This window comes from Penicillium waksmanii (assembly GCF_028829765.1).
Source record: "Penicillium waksmanii strain IBT 27052 chromosome Unknown utg000004l:1.0-5674109.0:1.0-5678898.0, whole genome shotgun sequence".
NCBI classification, from domain to species: domain Eukaryota; kingdom Fungi; phylum Ascomycota; class Eurotiomycetes; order Eurotiales; family Aspergillaceae; genus Penicillium; species Penicillium waksmanii.
The window spans coordinates 2184680-2205017 of NW_026643251.1; the positions used below are offsets into that span (position 1 = coordinate 2184680).

The window sequence follows — 20338 nt, forward strand, 5'->3', positions numbered from 1 at the left end:
CGAGTAAAGTGGTGCCTGGTCCTTCCCAAAGTGAGAGTCGCAGTCGTGCCTTCTCATTCGGGGAATGCTGTTGCCTAACCAATCAGGAAGGAGCACCGCGGGGGAAAGAGTGGGTCACGTGGACGGGGACGAGTCAGGCAGCCGCGTTTTACTAAATTTAGCTGCATAAGTATAGTGTGGTACTAGTGTAGGGTATATAGTATACAGAATATGATTGATATGGATATGGATATGGATATGATATCTATTGATCGATCTAAATGTACAGATGCCCGGGGACTCTCACCCGGTCCCATATACTAACAAACTACTGATCCATGGCAGTCCTCAGATGCTGCTTTTTCGCTTTTCTTCACTTCATAACTTCATCTCACCCAGTGATCACTCGTCGCGATACTCCCACATCACGCGCCCGTTTCTCACTGAAATTGTGCAGCCGCTCCCCAATCAAGTAGACGTCGTCGCGGATGTTGATCCGCCAGAGCGCCACCCGTCGCCGAACGAGGTGGATAGTCCACGCGGCAAGCACCACCAGCAGAGTCGCAGGGTAGGCATACCGGTAAACATGGGACTGCGCCTCAACTCGTGCGTAGAAAAGGGTCCATCGCAGGATCCCTCCTAGCGTCAACGGGACGATAACCGCCGCCACAGTAAATACCAATAGTGGGAGGACGAGAGCCCGAGTCGCCAAGCGCACATTAGGTCGCAGCCAACCATCGCGGAAGATCCCGTTCATCACCGCTGCGGCCCAGGATCGAGGGTGCCACACCGTCAGTTTGATTGCCATTTGAACGTAAAGGACTCCCAGCGTCCAGTCCTGGATTACGTGCACGACGTGTGACTGTCCGTCTCCGAGCAAGGTGTGAGCGGGAATCAGAATGTACAACTCGGTAAGGAGGGCAAAGAGGGTCGGGAGCACGACCACCAAGGCGGTGGCGATATATGCAAGACGGGCAGCGTGCAGCGACAGATTGGTGCAGGCCCCCATCAATTGTCCAGGAGACTGGAGATAGGTGCCGGCGTTCTCCCGCAAGAATTGAATGCCCTTGTGGCAGTAGTGAACCGTGTATGCCAGACCGCCAACAACACACAACCCACTCGAGAAAGCGTAGATGTCGTTCACCGGGACGGGGCTCCCAAGGCAAATCGAGATGATCAGACGACCAATGACCAGCGGGATAATGGTGATGCCTACGCCAGTGGTGGCAGCAAACAGCCAAATAAGAAGGATAAAGGCTGCAATGCGAGTCCGGAAGGATGGCGGGATGTAGGTCAGTGTGTATGATTCCCGGAAACGAGGGCGTTCACCATCGTCAGATTCCCACCCGCCCTCAGGTCCCCAATTACCTTCGGACATTTCCCAGAAAACGAGGTTGCCTTTCGGAATGCGAACCTGGTCCGAAGCAGGAGCCGCCACAAACCGACCGTCTCGCAGGAAGTAGGCATCACGGTTCTCCTTCTCCGCAGCAGCCTGTTGCTCCTCGCCGACGACGGGGTGTTCCCAGTCACCCTTGCTTCCGAGTAGTAGACCCCACCAGCTACGCAGGACATGCCGGCCCTCCTCCTCTCGGTGGCGCTCAGTGAAAAGGAAGTTACTGAGACGCAGGAAGTGTGCGCACTTGTGAAACCACCAGTCGTATAGCTCGTGCAACCCATCTGAAGGCTTGACAAACTGGATCGCCAGCGGCATGACGAAATTATAGAAAAGAAGATCAACGGGAAACTCCAGCATGGGGGCACTGGCCGACCAATGGATCGGGAGAATTCCATCGAATGCAAAGTAGAGGCCCCAAACAACCCCTCCGAGGCAGACAATGACCAAGGCGCCGTAGACAAGGGCACTAAACCCAATTTTCCGGAGCTGGGTGGTGATGGTGCGTTCCAGAACATCACGAATGGGGTGGAAGGTTGGGTCATCCGGATCGCGAATAAAATCTAGAGACAGGTTAGGAGCTGTTGGCCAAGAATGTCTTTTAACAGGAGCACACTTACAAAGAACGCCACTCCGAAGAATCTTTCGGCACATGGACACAAAGAGTGCGAAGTGAAACATGTAGCACGTGCCAACGAACCAGTGGACGAATAACGAGGTAAGCGGAGAGGCGATGGTGAATGCGATCCGGGAGGAGATTGTCGCGTTTGAAAAGAGAGGGAGCAGGGCGACATCAAGGAGGGTGCCACAGTATAAAGGAAATATGATCATCTCAATTCCAATGATTAGAATGACCTTCATCACGCCTCCGGCCTGTATCAAGACCTCAGCAACCATGCCCTCAATTCGCTGGCCTCGATTAGTCCCGGCTAGCAGGCCCGTGATCCGAAGATAAAGGAATCCCATCATACTAGCGAGTAGGTAGCCCATGGATATGGCAATGATACGGTCTTTGGTGTCCCATACTGCAAGGTCGTAATCAACAGGTAGCTTCGCAGACGCCGCATTGACTGCGTCAGCACTCAATAACTTCGCGCCAGGGGCGGAGAAAATGATTGACTTGGTGAAGTTGCCGACTTGGCCCTGTAGCTGAATTGCGGCTTGCGTTATTTGCGTGAAGTCGAAGTCAAATGATAAAGCACCTGGAACGCCTAGCGTGACCAAGCGTAGTGGGAAATCGTGCAAGACGAATTTCACCAGGCCATACACAGAGTGAAGCAATGTACTAAGTCGAGCCTGATGTAACTTCAACGCCTGGTGGGAAAGGACAGAGAACATGGGGATATCGGAGTCGTGGAAGACAAGGAATGCTTTCATCACCTTGTTGAGGCGATTGGTACTGGCATCAATCAGGGTCAGAGAGGCGCTAGTGACGGATTTGCCTCGCGGGATCCATTCGCCAAGCGGAACCAGCGCCCCAAGGGGGCTCAACAGCACCTTGAAAATGAAGCTGAAAAAATACATCAGGTAGCCAAGAACCCCAATCAGGGTATCCAAAGCGATGTCCGCGAGAACCGAGATGGCAGTCATAGGAACACCGACGATAAGCTCTAAAGGATTAGCTAGCAATACCAAGGCAATCTTACCCCAAAGATAAGGAAGCCAGATTCCAATGGCCACGGTGAAGGCGATGAGAAGTGCGCAAAAGACCCCGTTTTGCAAAAGTCCGAATATAGGTCCTTGCATACCAATGAGATCCATGATTCCCTCAAAGTCATCGCCTTCAATGGCATCCATGTCATTGGGATCAAGGCCAGCATCATCCGCCGGGGCGCCTCCGCCTAGAGGTCCATCATCCACTTGATCCTGGACTCTGTTGTTGATAACAGGTACGAATGGATCTTCCAAGGCAGGGTCCTGAACGATTTGCTCATCATCTTCTGGCACCGCCTCGGCAATGTCAGTGTCATCAAGCGTAACATCACCCCAGAACCAGTTTACGAGCCTCTCGGAAACTCCAGTTGGTGGTTGATGGTTTTCCAGTTGGCCAATGGTCGGCGCGGTTTGGTCATTTGCAGGGGTTTCACTTGTTGTGTTCTGATCGGTGGGGGGATTTTCAGGTTGGGCTGGCAATTCGGCGATGGGGCCAGTTGGCGCAGGGAGATGATTGTGTGCTCGCATAGCATCTTCCGCATTGGGAGCATTTGGATGATCTTGATCGCGTACTTCATTCCTGGCAAATTCTCGAAAGATCTCCGGGATGCCGCGTGGTCGGTCTGCATGTTCTTGCTCTTGAAAGGCTCGCGGCAATTCATCTCGCTCGCCATCCCAGTTTGCTAGGACATTATCGTATAACGGAATCCTCTGGCGCCGCTGATCGTGAGCTTGAGCGTTGTCGGCAAACTCGTCCTCGAATGCAAATCGGTTGTGGGGTCCAGGATTCCGTTCGAGGATGGGTCGTCCATCATCAGAGTCTGTTAAAGATGCGGCAGGTGAATGATTTCCAAATCGAGGTGGAATATCGTCATTGGCTTCCTGGGGATGATCGTTTTGGTGGCCCTCAAATTCAGCGTTCGCGCGAGCGGGAGGGAAGTCTAGTGGCTGTATCTGCTGTCGCTGTTGCTCATCGGGCCGGTCATTGGCGATAAGCCGTAAAGCTGCTTCACGTTCCCCCTCCGCAATGTTTGCCATTGGCTGTTGCTGTACTACCCATTCTCGGATGAGGAAAAGAAGTATAAATGCAATCACAACCAACAGAGTGATGAGCTGCCCTTCTAGGGTATCGATGATCATGTTGTTGATTGTCGGATAGGGCGTCAATGTGTTCAGGAATTTCACATCGGAAAGCCAGGACGGATATCGGGCCTTTGGCGAAACCGCGGTATTGTTCGGATCCGAGCCGTTTTGGCCAGTGCCGCCGGTTAATGCGGGAATAAAGAGACTGGGGATGACTTTCTTGATGAGCGTAAGCATCAGTGGATCCCCGGTAGGAGGTACTGCTGTTGTGGCGGACGAGATAGCACTGGAAGCCGCTGAAGCTGCTGAGTTCAGCGCAGTCGCAACTGCCGCAGTGTCATTGAATAATAACTGCGAACCAGCTGATTGAGCAGCGTGTGCTGCCCGCTGTTGGGCGGCCGCTCCAGTGGCCGACCAGTGACCATCAGCTAGCCAAAACAATGCTCGCCAGATTGCTCGCATGGACCACGGTAGCCATCCTAGCCAGACGAAGGCCACCAAGACGAAACGCATCCATGTGACGAGAGTGTGGAAACACTGTATGACCGCCTGCTTGATGAAAAGCGGTGTTGGAAGACTCTGGGGCATGTTCGGGTCGTATAGTTTGGTAAAGCGAAATGGTGTTTTGCAAAGCTCACAGTGCTTCTTCTGTGAATGTGCAAGCCATTCCACCAGGCAGCTTTGATGGACGAACTTGATACTTCCACTGCACTTGCAAGGGTAGAATAGCGGCTCCTCCATAGTGCCTTCTCCATGGCAGATCCGACAGGTATCCATGTCTTCAAGTCCCCTCTCCCTCTCATCTAAAGCCGGATCATTCATCAAGTCGGGGAAGGGCGTTGCGCCTGAAGCGAGGGGAGCTGGATCGGGGAAATCCATAGTCTGTTTAGTCGCGTCGAATGGAGTTGGGGGGAATCGATTGGAGTGGTCAAAACGACCTTGTTCACATGGGCATCATATCCTCTCGGCCATGCACGGTGGTGAGAGAGGGAGGGTCGAGGGATAAGTTGCAGCCTGTTAAGTTTGTAGTTGTGGTTGGAGTTGTTCGCTTTGTTCCTTCTGTGGCTGCCGGTGCCACCGAGTCGGGCCTGCCACCGCTGATCACGGATGACTCAGCTATAAGTATTGGTATTACGATAGTACACACTCCAAATAGCCCCCTCTCAATGAAGAGTATTGTAATACGCTAACCCTGTTCCACAGCGATGACCTCACTGTTCAGCTACTGTTCAGCGACTCTACTCAGCTTCCTATCTGTAGGTACCTCCCTCTGCCTTCTCTCCGATACTTGACCCCAACATCCTTATGCCTTGCTGCGTATGAGGCGCAAAGTCCCATTTGACCTACACTCAATCTCCTTGATTTCATTCGTCTCTTAAATTGACGAGGTCGGGTTCCAAACCTGCTTCTTACCCTGCCTCGGATTGAGCTTTGCGATCTGACCGCGGCCCGTGAATCTCGACTAGCGCCAAGCCGACGCGAGCATTCCCAGTTCCGTCAAGAGCTCCCTCTTCCAGCTCTTCCACCAGCTACCGACTCACGTCCCAGAGACCACGGCTGATAATACGACCCGATGAATCAATAAATTTTTCATCTCCGCCTCTTTCAGTCTCTCGAACTCTATTGACTGACGTGACTCGACTCGCAAGCTCGCAAGTCCGTGGTCCATCCTCGCAACTTTTCTCTCAGGACGTGTTGTCTCGATCCAACCCGACTCGACTTGACTCGACCAGACCACAACAGCCAGGATGGTGGTCCAGGAGAATGGCCATGCGCCAGAAACTGTGATCAAGCAGGAGAGGAGAACATCACCGCGTCCCTCCTCGGTGAAATCGAGAAGTCCGATTCGGTGGACAGTCGGATTGGTAGTACGGTAGGTTATCGGGTCTCGATTTGCCTGCGTTCTCGTGCTCAGGGTCTCCACTGACTCGTTTCTCTGGCTCTAGCTTATGTATATGGTATACTCTACTCACCCCCTTTTTACGATGCCCGTCGCGTCTCGCCGACTTAACCGACTCATCGCCGCAAGTCTGCAAGCCTTATCTGATTGCTCGGTCGCACGTGGACCCTTATGTCACACCATATTACGACACATACGCGGCACCATATGTTGACCAGGCCCGCCCCTACGTGGAGACTTTCAACGAACAGGTTTATGCGCCTGTATCCAAGGTTGCCAAGTCCGGTTACGAAAAATATGGAGCCCCCGCATGGCAGCAGGTTCAAGTATATGGCGCCGCGCAATGGAACGCCCAGGTCACGCCGCGTCTACAAGCCGCTCAGCATAAAGGGTATCAACTTTATGCAGCAGAGGTGGATCCATATGTTCAACAAGGTGTCGCCGCAGTATCGCCCTACTATCAAAAAGCCAGCAGTGCTGCGACCACCGTCTACTGGAATCATTTCGTGCCCTTCTATACTCGTTCCCAGCCCTTCATCGGCAAGACCTACACTGCTGGTCAGGATGTATTGATCACCCACGTCGTCCCTGGGGCCCAGTATACTTGGTCATCTGTGGTCTATTTCGCAAATAGCTCTCTATGGCCACACCTCACCGGTCTCTACTCTGAACAGGTTGAGCCTCAGCTAGTCAAGATCGGCCAGCGCCTGGCCAGCTATCGTGAGGGTAAACGCCTCCGGGCAGTCGTTGAAGATGTGGATAGCGCTTCTTCTGAGAAACCCGTCTCTTCGACCATTCCCAGCTCCCACGTACCGCTTCGCCCCTCCAACAGCGTGTCTACAACCACCACTGCGACTGCCACCACCACCACCACCACCAAGGAAACCCCGACTCTACAGCCCACTCTCTCGCCAGAGGAAGTTGCTCAGGAAGCCCGGAAGCGGATCGACTCCGACCTCGAAAGATGGCAGGAAAAGTTTGCGATCGCCGCCGACAGGGGAGTGGAAGATATGGAAGAACGTATCGAGGAAATCGTCGCAGCTCTCATTGCTAGCAGTGCGAACAGTCACGGCCAAAGTCTCTCCACCGCTCTCCAGACTGTGGCGTCCGAGAAGGTCTCCTCCATCCAGCAACGGATCAATGACCTTACAGCTTCACTACCGGAGGTGGATGCCCCTGAAGAGGAACAGGTCGCCCGTGACCAGCTTGTTAGTGATATCCGAACCTCAGCCATCTCTGTTAGAGACCGTGCCCACACCCTCCGCGAGTGGTCGGTGTCTTTTGAGGAGGAGCTCCTGCGCAGGGTTTCCGCTGCAGTTGATTCCACTCTTCATGTCCTCGACAACATTCGTGATCTCGGTCTCCAAGAGATTGGTATGCGGTGGGCATGGATGGAAAATGTGACCTATAAGGATTGGGCCAGATACCACGCTCTTAAGGCCCAGATCGACGACTGGCGCAATGAGATCCGAAAGGTCGGCATGAACCACCAATCGGTCGCCAACGCGAAGGCCGTGGCCTCTGAAATTGTAGAGAGCGGTATGTATGTTGCCGAGGATACTGCCAAAGAATTGATCAGGCTGAAGGATGTTGGCCATTGGAAAATTGCCGCTCGGGAGGTCAGCGACAACTTTGAGACCAGAGCCGAGTCCCCTCCACCCCTGCCCAAGCCACAGGAGGAGGAGCCTGAAGAGTCTGAGGAGACCGAGAATGCCAATAGTGATGAGGCTGCTGAAGACATTCCTGAGACACATGAATCGGCTCCTGAGTCCGAGTCGGATGCCTCCATCGAAGATGATCAGGAGGATGTGGCCGCTGACTCCAAGCCTGCTTCGACATCCGATGAAGAGGAGACTGAAGTTGAAGATGATGCGTCCACCTTAAATGATGATTATGAGAATCTGCAAGCGTCTGGAAAGCCTGCTTTTGGTGTTGCTGCCGCAAATGCCAATTCCCGACAAGAGCCTATCATTGACCAGGACGATCAGGATGTTTTCCACAACTTCGCCAGCAAAGCTAGTGATGTCTATGAAGACGCGAGCTCTGCTCTGGCCGACTCGACTTCTCAGGCAAAGGTCCTCTACGAAATCGCGAAGTCCCAGGTGATAGGACAGATGACTCAATCCAGCGCTCCTGCACACGAACAAATTCTTTCTTCCATTGAGTCCGCCTATTCTGGAGCAGTGCAATATGCTACAAAGGAGTTCGAGTCAAGGCTAGGCGGTGTTCAAGCTACTCCCACGCCGTCCGGTCCCCTTGCGCAGATCTCATCCGTTGCATCCTCGCGACTCAGTGAGGGTCTCAGCCTCGCTTCCCAACAGCTCGCCCAAGTCCGTCAAGTAGAGCCTACCTCTACCTCCAACGGTGTTCAGCCATTTGTTCTGGATGCCCAGCGTCGCTACTATGAAGCTGTCGGTCTAGCTCACGATCACTACACCGCTTTCGTTTCAACAGCATCCGAAGCGGTCTATGGCACTCCGGCTCCCACTCCTGCTCCTTTGGGTTTCCAGGATATCATCGATGGGGCTGGATCCCAGTATTCACAGGCTTCTTCCCTGGCTTCTGCCAGTCTCGCCGCGGTAGTCGCTTCTGCAAGCTCTATCATCTCCTCTGCTGATGATGGCAAGGCCCAGGGTATCATTGATGATGCGTCTTCCCGATATCACGCGGCTATTTCCGCCGCCTCTTCCTCGCTATCTATTGCGTCTGCTTCTGCCAGCTCCGCCCTGTATGGTACAACCCCCGGAGCTCTGGAGTCTCTTTCTAGCCAGGCATCTGAGAACTGGGAGGGACTCGTGTCCAAGGCTAGTGAACAGATCTACGGCACGCCGGAGCCGTACTTCCAGCAGGCGGTGCACAATCATGTCCCCCAATTCGATGCTGTCAAGGACGTTATCTCCGAGCTGCTTGTAGGTAAGCAGCCTTCTTTCACGGAAAGCGTCTTGAGCAAGCTTCGCGTTGCATATGAGACCCCCTACCCAGCAGCCGCAGTGTCCTCTGCGTCTAGCTATGTGGGTGAAGTTTACGGATCCGCCTCCTCTGTCGTTGAGGCATATGCTACCAATGTCCCTAGTGTGGAGGATGTAGTGGAAGAGGCCAATGATCAGTTGAGCGATGCCGTTAAAGCTGCAATCAATGCCTACTCCACCGCGTCCAGCCACGTTAGTGAAGCTGTCCATGGAAAGGAGTCTGGCTATATTGACGTCGCCAAGGATGCCATTGAGGACATCCAGTCCAAGGCCAGCGCTGCAATCTACGGCGAAGAGCCCGGCGCCGTGGAAAGTGCGACTAGCCGCATTGCCGAAGCTGTCCAGCATGCCCAGTCCCAGGTGGCTGGCCTTGCTTCTAGTGCCAGCAGCGCTGCGTCAGCCGCGGCCGAGACCGTCGCATCCCATGTCGGGGATACCACCAGCAGCATTAAGGCCGCGGCTTCCTCTGGCAAAGATGAGCTGTGATTCAATCGCATTCCCGCTAAGCTCTGATTTGATTTGATTCCGCCCCACGCATACGATATGGTTGGACAGGCTGTTCACGGGTGGTACTTTGATGTTTCTTCTTCTTCGTTCCGTTTCTTGCCCTTCCTCTCCCTGTCTTAGCAATCATCTGGTTCCTTTCCCATTCCTGTTCCTGTTCCACTGTGTCACTCCAGCGTTGGAGGTTCTGCCAAAACTGGGGCTATTGACGATTTTATTCCCCATATAGTTTGTCACGACGGCAATATGTTCATGACCTATAAGATGCACATTGATGTTTATTTTTCCTCTCCAAGCTTCTGTTTTTCTTTCTTTCTTTCCCTCTCCCTTTCACTTTATCTTTTCCTCCTAAGTTCGGGTTTCTCTATTTTTTATTTTGGCTAGGTCGGCAGTTTTACTTGACGCAACGCGGTAGTGGGTACATAATGTAATTCGTTCGTCAACCATATGATGCTGTCTCTAGTTTTGTATAGCCATAGCAATGGCCAATGCAGTAGCCAATGGAGTAGCCACTGCACCGCAGAAAATACTATATTTTACATCCCCAAGCATACTACTAGTAGTACAAACTGCCAATCCTCTCCATCACACTAACCACCAGTCTCGACTCAACTCATCGCATAACAGAACCCAACTAAGCCCTCCCACGCTTCATCCGATCCCCCCTCTTTTCCCTCTTCGCCTGAGTCTTACTCAACGGCACCTCACCCCCCTCTCCCTCCGCCCCAGCACCACCACCAGTCATACCCGCAAACCCCCTCTTAACCCCCATAACAGTGGTATAAGCCAAATAAACCGAATAGACAGGAACGACAACCCACAACCACCAAGCCCGATCATTAAAGATACAAACAGCCACAATACATCCCTGCGTCCAGTAAAGCACGTCCCACATATACTCCGTCAGACCGGTAGCATTGAGATCCTCGCCTGCGGTCTTGAGGCTCGTTCCATCGTCGCTGTAGCGTGGGCGTCCGATTCGGTCGAGATAGTATTCGATTATTAGAGTTGGTGCGCCGAGGAGGAAGTAGGGTTTTAATGAGCGGGGTCGGTTAATTAGGAAGTGGAGGACTAGGTAGATGGTGTGGATTGAGATGGTGATTAGGTGGGTGCGGGTTAGGAGGGCGGTGTTGCGGGCTGCGAGACTTTTGGCGGCTTTCTGGGGGGGTTGTTAGTGGGTGGTTCTTGGTGGTTGAGCAGGAGACAGGTAGGGTGGGAGTTTGGAGCTTACTTGTGCCATTGTTGCGGTGGTGTGGAGAGAGGTGGATGGAGGTAGATATCGAGGTGTATATGGAGTAGATCGGAGGAAGATAATAGACGGGCTGAGATGAGATTATTTTCGGTATCCGGGTGTGTGAGGTACCAATTCAGACCACCTGCATATGTACAAGAGAGTACAGGACAGGACACCTGGATGTCGGCAGAGTGCAGTGCAGTGCAGTGTGGAGAGTGGAGAAGTAGAGTACAGCACCTACCCTTAGGGTAAAGTCCAGGTAGCTGCGATTGTTGCCCACCACGACCCTCACCGCCCGGCAGAAAGTGTACTTGCTGCTCTGAGACTAACTCAGTTTACTAAGTAACATTCACAGCAACATTCACCACCGGAAGCGATGTCGCCGTTTCCGTCTCTGTCTCTCAGGCACTTTGATTCGATTTGAGCAAAGTCACCACTCAAAGAAACAATAATACCTTCTCTTTCAACCTCTTTCGACCTCTCTTCTTTCCAACTTACCATTGCGCTGCTCTGCTCTGCTCCCCGCCCCATCTCTCCGCGTGGTGAGAATCACGCGTTAACATCCCCCCCGCGTGCAAACCCCTTCAGCATGGCCCTCTCGACGGGCCATGTCGCCAGTCAGCTGCGACACATTATCTACTATCACCTCGACAACAACCTCATCCGTAACGCCCTCTTCCTCGCTGAACGCTTACACGCCTATGAGCCCCGATCCTTCGAAGCGCAATACCTACTTTCCCTCTGTCACCTGCATAATGGAGAAATCAAGGCCGCCCTAGAATTCAGTCAGGCTTCGGGCTCGCGAGGCATGCATGCCGGATGTGCTTATGTCTATGCGCAAGCTTGTTTGGACCTAGGGAAATATCTGGACGGCGCAACCGCCCTGGAGCGCAGCAAAGCTCTCTGGGCCTCGAAGAATCACTGGAGTAGGTCCTCCACCAAAACACATCCTTTTCGAAAGGGCTTTTTGCCAGTCTTACCTCCCGTCAAGAATGGCACTGACCGCATATTTAGACAAACACAGCGAAACACAACGGCAACATCTTCCGGATGCCGCAGCGGTATACTGTCTACTCGGAAAGTTGTGGCAAGCGCAAAAGGACTTGAACAAGGCAGTTGATTGCTATGTGGACTCATTAAAACTCAACCCATTCATGTGGGATGCTTTTCTCGGACTGTGTTCTACAGGTTCGCCTTGCATCTTCGAGATTTGGCATTGTCGTATATACTGACTTTTGACCAGGCGTTAATATCCGAGTCCCAAATATCTTCCAGCTCAGTCCCGAACTTCTCGCCATCATTAATTCCGCCCCCGGTGCCGAGGATATCCCTTCAGATCTATTGTCTCCGACAGGAGGTAATTTCCCCACCCAGACGACCGGAAATGCGACTGCGGATCCTTTCATGGCCCCTAACTCCCGCACCGAATCCGATACCACATATGGAAGCTCTGCTCTTTGGGAGAAACTCAACGGAAGCTCTGTCACTGTCGCATCAGTACCGGCCCATGTTATTCATGAGGGCATGGAAACCCCCGGGAACCAAAGCAGTGGCTCGGGCTCAGAAGAGTTCCGCATCGCGAACGGTGTTACTGATCCGGATTCCGCATGGGAGCCTCCATTGGCCCCGGCGAGGAAAAATCGCCCAGTTCAAACCATGAGCTCAGATCACCCAGGTCACCCGCCTCCGAAGATGCGTCCTACGGGAATTCGACCAAGACCCAGGCCACGTACTGAGCCGGAGGAGCCGCCACTTGGCCCGGGAGATCGGGAACCACCACCTGCACCACGTTTTGGAGATCGCAAGCGCACCGTATCTGGCCAAGTGGCTCACCCCGTATCTCAACAGCCTGTCGAACCTGGTGCCCCACAGCGGCGGAGTGTCAGGCTCTTCAATCAAATCAAACCTACTACCAGCAAATTTTCAAGTGCCACCCTGGCCGGGCGAGATGGCCGTGAGGTGAAAAAGATCAGAGGCACACAAACAACGAAAGGACGTACAGGGACGGTCGGCCGTGTTGTTAGTGGCAACCGAAAGCCGATGGAATCATCCGACTATGATGGAAAGGAGCCGCGTGCGGCATATGTTCCTGTTAACTCTGGACCTCCACCCCTACCAAAGACAGCCGAGAGAACGAAGGAACTTGAGGCCTTGAACTGGCTTCTTGGTCTCTTCACAAAATTGGCGTCAGGATACTTCTCGTTGAGTCGTTACAAATGCCCCGAAGCTGTCTCACACTTCAATACTCTTTCACAGGGCCAACGCGAGACTCCCTGGGTACTTGCTCAGCTTGGCCGGGCATACTTCGAGCAAGCAATGTACACCGAGGCTGCAAAGTATTTCTCGCGCGTTCAAGCGTTGGCACCGACACGACTTCAAGATATGGAGATCTACTCGACAGTGCTGTGGCACTTGAAGAGTGATGTCGAATTGGCATACCTATCTCATCAACTCCTGGAAGCGGATCGCCTGTCCCCTCAAGCCTGGTGTGCCATTGGCAACACCTTCTCCCACCAACGAGATCATGACCAAGCGCTTAAATGCTTTAAAAGAGCCACTATGCTGGATCCTGAATTCGCCTATGCATTTACCCTCCAGGGCCACGAATACGTTTCTAACGAAGAGTACGACAAGGCACTAGATGCTTACCGGCATGGAATCAACGCCGACAACCGGCACTATAATGCCTGGTACGGACTGGGAACCGTCTACGATAAGATGGGCAAACTGGAGTATGCCGAGCAACACTTCCGCAACGCCGCGACCATCAACCCGACCAACGCAGTCCTCATCTGCTGCATCGGCCTAGTCCTCGAGAAGATGAACGACCCGAAGAAAGCCCTAGTCCACTACGAGCGCGCCTGCTCTCTTGCCCCGCACTCCATACTGGCCCGCTTCCGCAAGGCGCGGGTCCTGATGAAACTCCAAGAGTTCAAGTTTGCCCTTACAGACCTGAAGATCCTCAAGGATATGGCTCCCGACGAGGCCAACGTGCACTACCTCCTCGGTAAGCTGTACAAGATGCTCCACGACAAGGCCAATGCCATCAAGCACTTTACGACGGCCTTGAACTTGGACCCAAAGGTATGTTTCTCCTCCTTGAAACTACAGTATTTCTCATATCCGAATTAATCTAACATTATTTTCCCCCAGGCTGCACAGTTCATCAAGGATGCGATGGAGGCGCTGGATGACGATGACATGGAGGACGAAGACATGGCATAGAACCCGTAATGCGTACCGGGTCTGCTTTTTTTCTCTTTGCGTTTGCTTGGGATTCCGTCTTGCAAGCTCGGCGTTCTGGGGGCTGGTTATTCATACGCCTACTTCCTCTTTCCACTTCCTCTTCTTTTTTCTTTCTGCTTTTCTGCACAGCATCATCACTGGGGAGTTCTTTTTGGGTTTTCCAGGTCTAGACATCTGGCATATGGCATTTTTTTTGTACATTATGAGAGTAAGACGAGGCCTCGTCAATGAACAACAGAGCAGAGCATTATTACCAGCACAGCGGTACTCATAGATTCAAGTGTAGCTATCAAACTCCAGCACCAGCACCAACACAAGCACAAGCGTAGAAGATGCTCCTGCGTGATGCCGTCATCTGCCGCGGTCAGCTGGCGGTGAGTCGGCGCGGGCAAAAAAAGCCGTCTTCACCTCCGCAGTTCCCCCCACGATGTCCCTCATCTCTCTCGACATCCCCTCTGCTGGCCCTCAGATCTAATTACAGGTGAGAATTGCCTCCTCCCATTCTTCTTCCCTTAGCCAGAGCAACCAACAAAGCCCATATCCCCCCTAACACCTCCAACCAACACAACATATAAACTAACCCCCCGGTTCCCAACAGTTTCCCACGCCAGCCATGTCGATCAGCACCTATATTCTCCAGGGCATAAGCTCCTTCGTGGTAGTGACGCTCTCCCTCTTCGTGCTGGGCCAAAAGGTCCCCCGCGCAGCCTTCGCCGCGCGCTGTCTAGCAGCCTACGGCTCCCTCCTCCTCTGCGCAACATACGGTGTCCTCGCTTCGATAATCCTCCGCCTAATTGGCTACGGCCGCATCTCGCAATATGCCACAGCCCGCAGTTTCAAATGGGTCATGCGTCTAACGACCGGCGTAACATTTGACATCATCGAGGGACAAGAACACCTAACAACCCGTCCGGCCGTCTTCATCGGAAACCACCAAACAGAACTAGATGTCCTGATGCTGGGCGCTATCTTCCCTCCGTACTGCAGCGTGACGGCAAAGAAGTCGCTGCGCAACATCCCCTTTTTGGGCTGGTTCATGGCCCTGTCCCGCACTGTCTTTATTGATCGCGGTAATCGGGAGACTGCTATGAAGGCTTTTGACGGGGCGGTTGATGAGATGCGTGTTCACCGGCAGAGTGTTTTTATTTTTCCCGAGGGCACGAGATCGTACTCGGATGAGCCGACCCTATTACCGTTTAAGAAGGGCGCCTTCCATCTCGCCGTTAAAGCGGGGGTGCCTATTGTCCCCGTTGTTACGGAGAATTACTCACATGTGATGTCCCCGCGGGCGTGGCGGTTTAATGCGGGTACTATTAAGGTTAGGGTTCTGCCTCCCATCGAGACTAAGAACCTCACCCCCGCCGACGTGGATCGTCTCACTACTTCAACCCGCGAGGACATGCTCAAGAATATTCTTGAATTCGCCAAGAGTTCCAAAGTTGAGTCTTCTCGTGCCAACGGCGTTGCCACTGCCATTGAGATTTGAGGAGTATTACCTCTACCTCTCTTCCTTCCAACCGGTCTCTTCTTGTCTGCGGCCGTGAAATATAAACAATCTCTCACTCGACTCCCCCTTGGAACCTTCCCCCTGGGGTGGTGTTGGAGCTGACGACCCCATTCGTCCTGATTCCCACGTCCTAATCCAGGACAACATCCTCTTGCATCTGCCCTGATTGTACATCTCTCCTACTCTCCCCTCCTCTTTCCTAATTGGTACATATCCATACCATATTATACCTCCAATTCCCTTCAAGTTCCCACCTGCACAGATTCAAAGACGTGATATAGAAGCACCCCTTCCCGCTCCCCCAACGCACCCTTCCAGCGCGCCCAATGCACTTGCACATACACAAAGAGTCAAACCGATGAATAGCAGTGCTCACTTATCGCTCATTCCACGGACTTTTCCCACGGCAGTTTACAAGGGAAAGGGTGTCTATACTTGGGCAGCACGCTTTTCCTTCCTTTCATTCGACCTTTTTTTTTCGGGCTTTTTGTTTCCATTCGCTGGGTCCGAGTTCAAGTCCGAGTCCAAGCCCGTTGCGGCGAAATCTGAATTGGCCTCTTGGCTTGGTCTATCTAGTTATTAGTACACCTGGGCGCCTGCACTACCTTACTACTAGTTTTACTTCATAGACACTTGACTCGTTTCCAGATGTATATACCTATCCTTAGCGTGAAAAGATGACATGACCTGCTTTTGTTCGCTTTTGAATTCGGCTTTTTTTTCTGTTTTGTTTCGAACTTGAGGGTTGCTAGATCAATAGAAAAGAGAAGCATAAAATTCAACTTGAAAGGGCTTCCAACCTTGGGCTGTTGACCTCACCCTTAAAATTTATTGAGGTATACTAGTTAGTAGGTACGACGCTCAATGAGATACATACTACTAGCACTACTACTAGTAGTAATATAACTTGAAATTTCCAAGGTTAGCCCTCACCTGCCAGGTCGGCACCTGGGCACTCTTCTCCTGTCCCCGTGGCACCGAAGTACTACCTACTAATACTAGTACTAGCACCAACTACTTTCAATTTTGAAACCTTGGAAAGTTCAAGATCGCCCACCCAGCGCTGATCGTAACACTAATGCAGAGTACAACGTCCGTAATCCATCATCATAACGCAATGTCTCGAAAGCGCTAATACAAAAAAACATCAACCCTAAATCCTTCCCTCGCTGTACAGGTAAACAGCAAGCACTGGAACCAAAGTGTAGTGAAACAAAATAAGAACTTATTCCAATTCAACAACTCAACGACCCAAATCTTCTCGGACACTCAAAATGAAAATCATTCACCACCAGCATCAGAAGAACCATGACCACAACGTCCCTCCGCACAAGCCCTTATATCCAACTCAACATCAACCTCCTGAATAGGCAGCCAAGGATCCGTAATGACTCTCGTCCCACCAGTCCAAGGATCCTCGTCGCCAACAACCCTCCTAGTCGAAAGGGCAATATGTTCAAGTTCAATTCTCTTCTGGCTTCCGCTCCCATCAGCGGTACTGAAACTCGCTAAATGATGCAAGGCCTCGTTCCGGGCGGAGTCAGGGATAGGACCGATCTGTGGGCCAAGAGCCGCAGTCGCGATAATGAAATCCGTTTCGAAGGCCTGAAGCTGTAGACGGACGTTTTGAAGTTCGGTGCCGTCGCGGGTTACCACTACGTGAGGGTATATAGGACCCCATTGGCAGCCCGAGTTTGAGTCTGCGGGGTATGAGGAAAGCTGAATAGGTTCAGGTGGGAAAACATTTTTGAATTCGAGTGTTTTCACCCAGGGCGCGAGGAGGGCTTCGCCGGTCATTTTTAGATAGGCTTCTTTCAAGGCCCAGTATGAGTAGAAGAGCCGGAGGCCGTAGGTGATTATTGAGTCTGTGCTGTGAAATTCTGTGCCGTCGGGATTGGTGTGTTCGGGGAGGATGCTGTTTGCGTAGCCTAGGCGTCTGGCTTGGAGGAGTGCTTGTTTTGGGTTCGTCATTGTTTTGAGTTCGGTGGATGAGAAGACTTCACTGAATATTGTGACGAATTCTGTGAAGTCGTGGAGTGTTTTTGGTTTTTTGTTGCGGCGCTCGTTGATGCACGTTATGTCGATGCCGAGTTGGGGGAAGGGGATGTCTTCACCATCAGGCTGTGGAATAGTACTAGTAGCACTAGTAGTGGTAGCTCCGGTGGGCTGTCGCTGGAGTAGATTTTTTGAGGGCGCAATAGTTCCGGCCAGTATGGTTAGCGATGCTTGGTGGCTGACGTTGAACTCGACCCGGGTGGATGTTTTGGATTCGTAGTATGGTCGGTTTTGCGGCATCTCGGTCCGGCTGATGAGTATGTCCATCCATGGTACACCGCATGCATGATGCACATATAGGTACTTCAGCAGGTTGGATGCCAATGACATGCGTCGGTCTGCGGCGAAGTGATATCTCCTCACGGCTTGTTGCTCGGCTGGTCGCAATGTCTCTATTAGTGGGAGATCTAGACCATTGGCCTCCCATTCTCGAACATCGATATACCAGCGTGCCAGTGTTGGAAACCCCTTCAATGTGGGATCGACATTACGTGTGTTCGGGCCATCTTGAAGTATATCGGCCCGGTCGATCTGGTTTGTTTCCATGATGGCGGGGGATATATAAACTGCCAGTGGCTGTGTGCTGGCTCAGAATTGACAGGGCCGGATTTCCCAGAATTCTTCTATACAACTGGAGCAAGCAGTGCAGTTGGAAGACACCAGAGCACATAAAAATCGTACACACAAAGATGTCAGATGCAACGACTGTGGGACAAGAGAAGGTGGTGGTGTTTGCTGCATATGACCCAATCGGGGAAAGCGTGGTAGTCACGTGGAGATAAGCAATTCCCCGCGGAAAGATAGACATCACGTGCCTCGAAAAGAGTCATGGCGAATGGAGAACCCACGCCACTTTGAGTTCGTTCTTTTTCATAACATCTACAATCATGCCGGTTACAGTGGGAGTTCTCGCCCTACAAGGCGCCTTCTTTGAACATGTCCAGCTGTTGAAAAAGGCCTCCGAGCAGGAGTCCCTGGTTAGATGGGAGTTTATTGAAGTCCGCACCCCACAGGAACTCGCGAAGTGTGACGGATTGGTCTTGCCTGGTGGAGAGAGCACCACCATGTCCCTAGTGGCAGCCAGATCGAATCTGCTGGAGCCATTGAGAGACTTTGTGAAGTGAGTCCAGGCTCAATTCCTTGAAAAAAGAAACCAAAAGGCTGTTCGACAAATGCTAATGTGGCAACTATAGGGTGCATCGCAAGCCGGTCTGGGGCACATGCGCTGGGTTGATATTGTTGGCTGAATCGGCGAACAAGACGAAGAAGGGTGGCCAGGAGCTCATTGGGGGTCTTGATGTCCGCGTCAATCGCAACCATTTTGGTCGACAGACAGAAAGCTTCCAGGCTCCACTGGAGCTACCATTTCTGGGTGCAGATGCAGCACCCTTCCCAACGGTCTTCATTCGTGCGCCTATCGTTGAGCGGATTTTGCCCCACCACAAGGGCATCCAAACCGAGGAGATCAATTTGGAAGAGACAGTCGTTGCACCTTCGCGTCAAGCTAAGGGAGCCGCTGCGGAGGCTGCCACGGCTGATCACGTCGAGGTGCTGGCCACCTTGTCCCGGCCGGCTTCGGTGATCGCTACCCAGGGTCGAGACCTTAGTCCCGAAAAGGAACTTGGTGACATCGTGGCGGTGCGGCAAGGCAATGTGTTTGGAACCAGCTTCCACCCCGAGCTGACCGGAGATGCGAGAATCCATGCGTGGTGGTTGCGCCAGGTGCAGGCCGCGGTTCTCCGAAGAAACAAGCTGGGACAATAGAGCATCATCATAGAAAATATGGGGGTAAGAATTGTAAATAAGACATAGAAGGGATCGGGTGAAATAGAAAGAATCCTGTTTGTTCTCTAATTGATATCATGCCGAGGGAATAACGCCATTTTCCGGGACCATTGAGTCGCAACCTGTTTAAGATCTGTCCAAGACCAGGCCTACCTCCCCGCGCCGTATTCATCCTCCTCTCGTTGACGTTGTTCATCATATGCGCGACCATATCCACCACGGCCGGGGTCGTATTCCTCACGGTATTCGTCGCGGACTTGTCCACCCGATTTACCACGTCTGTTAGGTTGTTAGTTGACGCTTTTGCATCTGTTGCCAAGATCCACTCCACATACCCATACTGCCGTCCTTCTTCGAAGCCAGGGTCCAGATCTGCTCGAATGATGCGCTCATCCAGCTTCGTGCCACCAATATATTTCATGCAATCCAGGGCATCTTGGTGAGTATAGTATTCGACGAAGCAGAATCCGCAGGGAGTTTTGTTAAACCGATCGAGGCCCATCACCAATCGCTTGATCTCGCCGCACCTGTACAGATATTAGGTTACGATGAACATGACTCATGTTGGATAAGAAAGGGCGTTATGCTCACTTGGCGAAAAGCTCATGGATCTGTTCTTCGGTGGTATAAAAGGACCTAGGAAGGGTCTCCGTTAGTTGAACTGCAACCATCTCAACACTGGATTCAACACTCGATCGTAGGCGCATACAGGTTTCCGACATAGAGAGTAGTTGCGCCTTGCAGCTTGTTGTTAGGCTCCGGCTCTCGCTCCTCCCGGTCGTCTCTGCGTCTCTTATTCTGTAACCAACATTCCAGTTAGCACGATCGCATCAGCATCAAGCCATGCATCAGAGCCGGGATACGCACCTTTCCCGCATAATACGCACTGGGTCGATCCAGTCGGTCCACAGTGTTAACTTCTAAGAGGCTCATCGTATGGGTAGAAGTTGTATAATGATGTAGTTGTTGAAGTGACGTTGAGTTGGAGGAAGGAAAAGGCGGAGGAGAAGTTGAAGCTCGGAGCTCCCTT

At 52.3% G+C, this 20338-nt stretch overlaps 8 protein-coding genes across 8 annotated transcripts; 4 read left to right on the plus strand and 4 right to left on the minus strand.

Moving 5' to 3' along the window:
• Positions 1-370: 370 nt before the first annotated feature.
• On the minus strand, positions 371-4987 carry N7481_003622 (E3 ubiquitin-protein ligase SSM4; the record flags this gene model as incomplete). The annotated part of the gene is made up of 2 exons (XM_057262841.1): positions 371-1935; positions 1993-4987. The coding sequence occupies 2 exons, from the start codon at positions 4985-4987 to the stop codon at positions 371-373; spliced, it is 4560 nt and encodes a 1519-aa protein (XP_057124502.1).
• Positions 4988-5856: 869 nt separating this feature from the next.
• On the plus strand, positions 5857-9463 carry N7481_003623 (uncharacterized protein; the record flags this gene model as incomplete). The annotated part of the gene is made up of 2 exons (XM_057262842.1): positions 5857-5981; positions 6055-9463. 2 exons carry the CDS (start codon positions 5857-5859, stop codon positions 9461-9463), a joined length of 3534 nt encoding a protein of 1177 aa, XP_057124503.1.
• Positions 9464-10115: 652 nt separating this feature from the next.
• Positions 10116-10721, minus strand: N7481_003624 (SND2/TMEM208 family protein; the record flags this gene model as incomplete). The annotated part of the gene is made up of 2 exons (XM_057262843.1): positions 10116-10640; positions 10713-10721. 2 exons carry the CDS (start codon positions 10719-10721, stop codon positions 10116-10118), a joined length of 534 nt encoding a protein of 177 aa, XP_057124504.1.
• A 583-nt stretch (positions 10722-11304) lies between these two features.
• N7481_003625 (anaphase promoting complex subunit bimA) lies at positions 11305-13940 on the plus strand (the record flags this gene model as incomplete). Its single annotated transcript, XM_057262844.1, has 4 exons — positions 11305-11641; positions 11730-11903; positions 11959-13799; positions 13869-13940. 4 exons carry the CDS (start codon positions 11305-11307, stop codon positions 13938-13940), a joined length of 2424 nt encoding a protein of 807 aa, XP_057124505.1.
• Positions 13941-14574: 634 nt separating this feature from the next.
• N7481_003626 (1-acylglycerol-3-phosphate O-acyltransferase SLC1) lies at positions 14575-15447 on the plus strand (the record flags this gene model as incomplete). Its single annotated transcript, XM_057262845.1, has 1 exon — positions 14575-15447. One exon carries the CDS (start codon positions 14575-14577, stop codon positions 15445-15447), a length of 873 nt encoding a protein of 290 aa, XP_057124506.1.
• Positions 15448-16749: 1302 nt separating this feature from the next.
• Positions 16750-18069, minus strand: N7481_003627 (4'-phosphopantetheinyl transferase family protein; the record flags this gene model as incomplete). The annotated part of the gene is made up of 1 exon (XM_057262846.1): positions 16750-18069. One exon carries the CDS (start codon positions 18067-18069, stop codon positions 16750-16752), a length of 1320 nt encoding a protein of 439 aa, XP_057124507.1.
• Positions 18070-18410: 341 nt separating this feature from the next.
• N7481_003628 (pyridoxal 5'-phosphate synthase glutaminase subunit PdxT) lies at positions 18411-19287 on the plus strand (the record flags this gene model as incomplete). The annotated part of the gene is made up of 2 exons (XM_057262847.1): positions 18411-18643; positions 18717-19287. The coding sequence occupies 2 exons, from the start codon at positions 18411-18413 to the stop codon at positions 19285-19287; spliced, it is 804 nt and encodes a 267-aa protein (XP_057124508.1).
• A 170-nt stretch (positions 19288-19457) lies between these two features.
• N7481_003629 (nuclear cap-binding protein subunit CBC2) lies at positions 19458-20241 on the minus strand (the record flags this gene model as incomplete). Its single annotated transcript, XM_057262848.1, has 5 exons — positions 19458-19587; positions 19644-19835; positions 19900-19944; positions 20018-20106; positions 20176-20241. The coding sequence occupies 5 exons, from the start codon at positions 20239-20241 to the stop codon at positions 19458-19460; spliced, it is 522 nt and encodes a 173-aa protein (XP_057124509.1).
• Between the last annotated feature and the right edge of the window lie 97 nt (positions 20242-20338).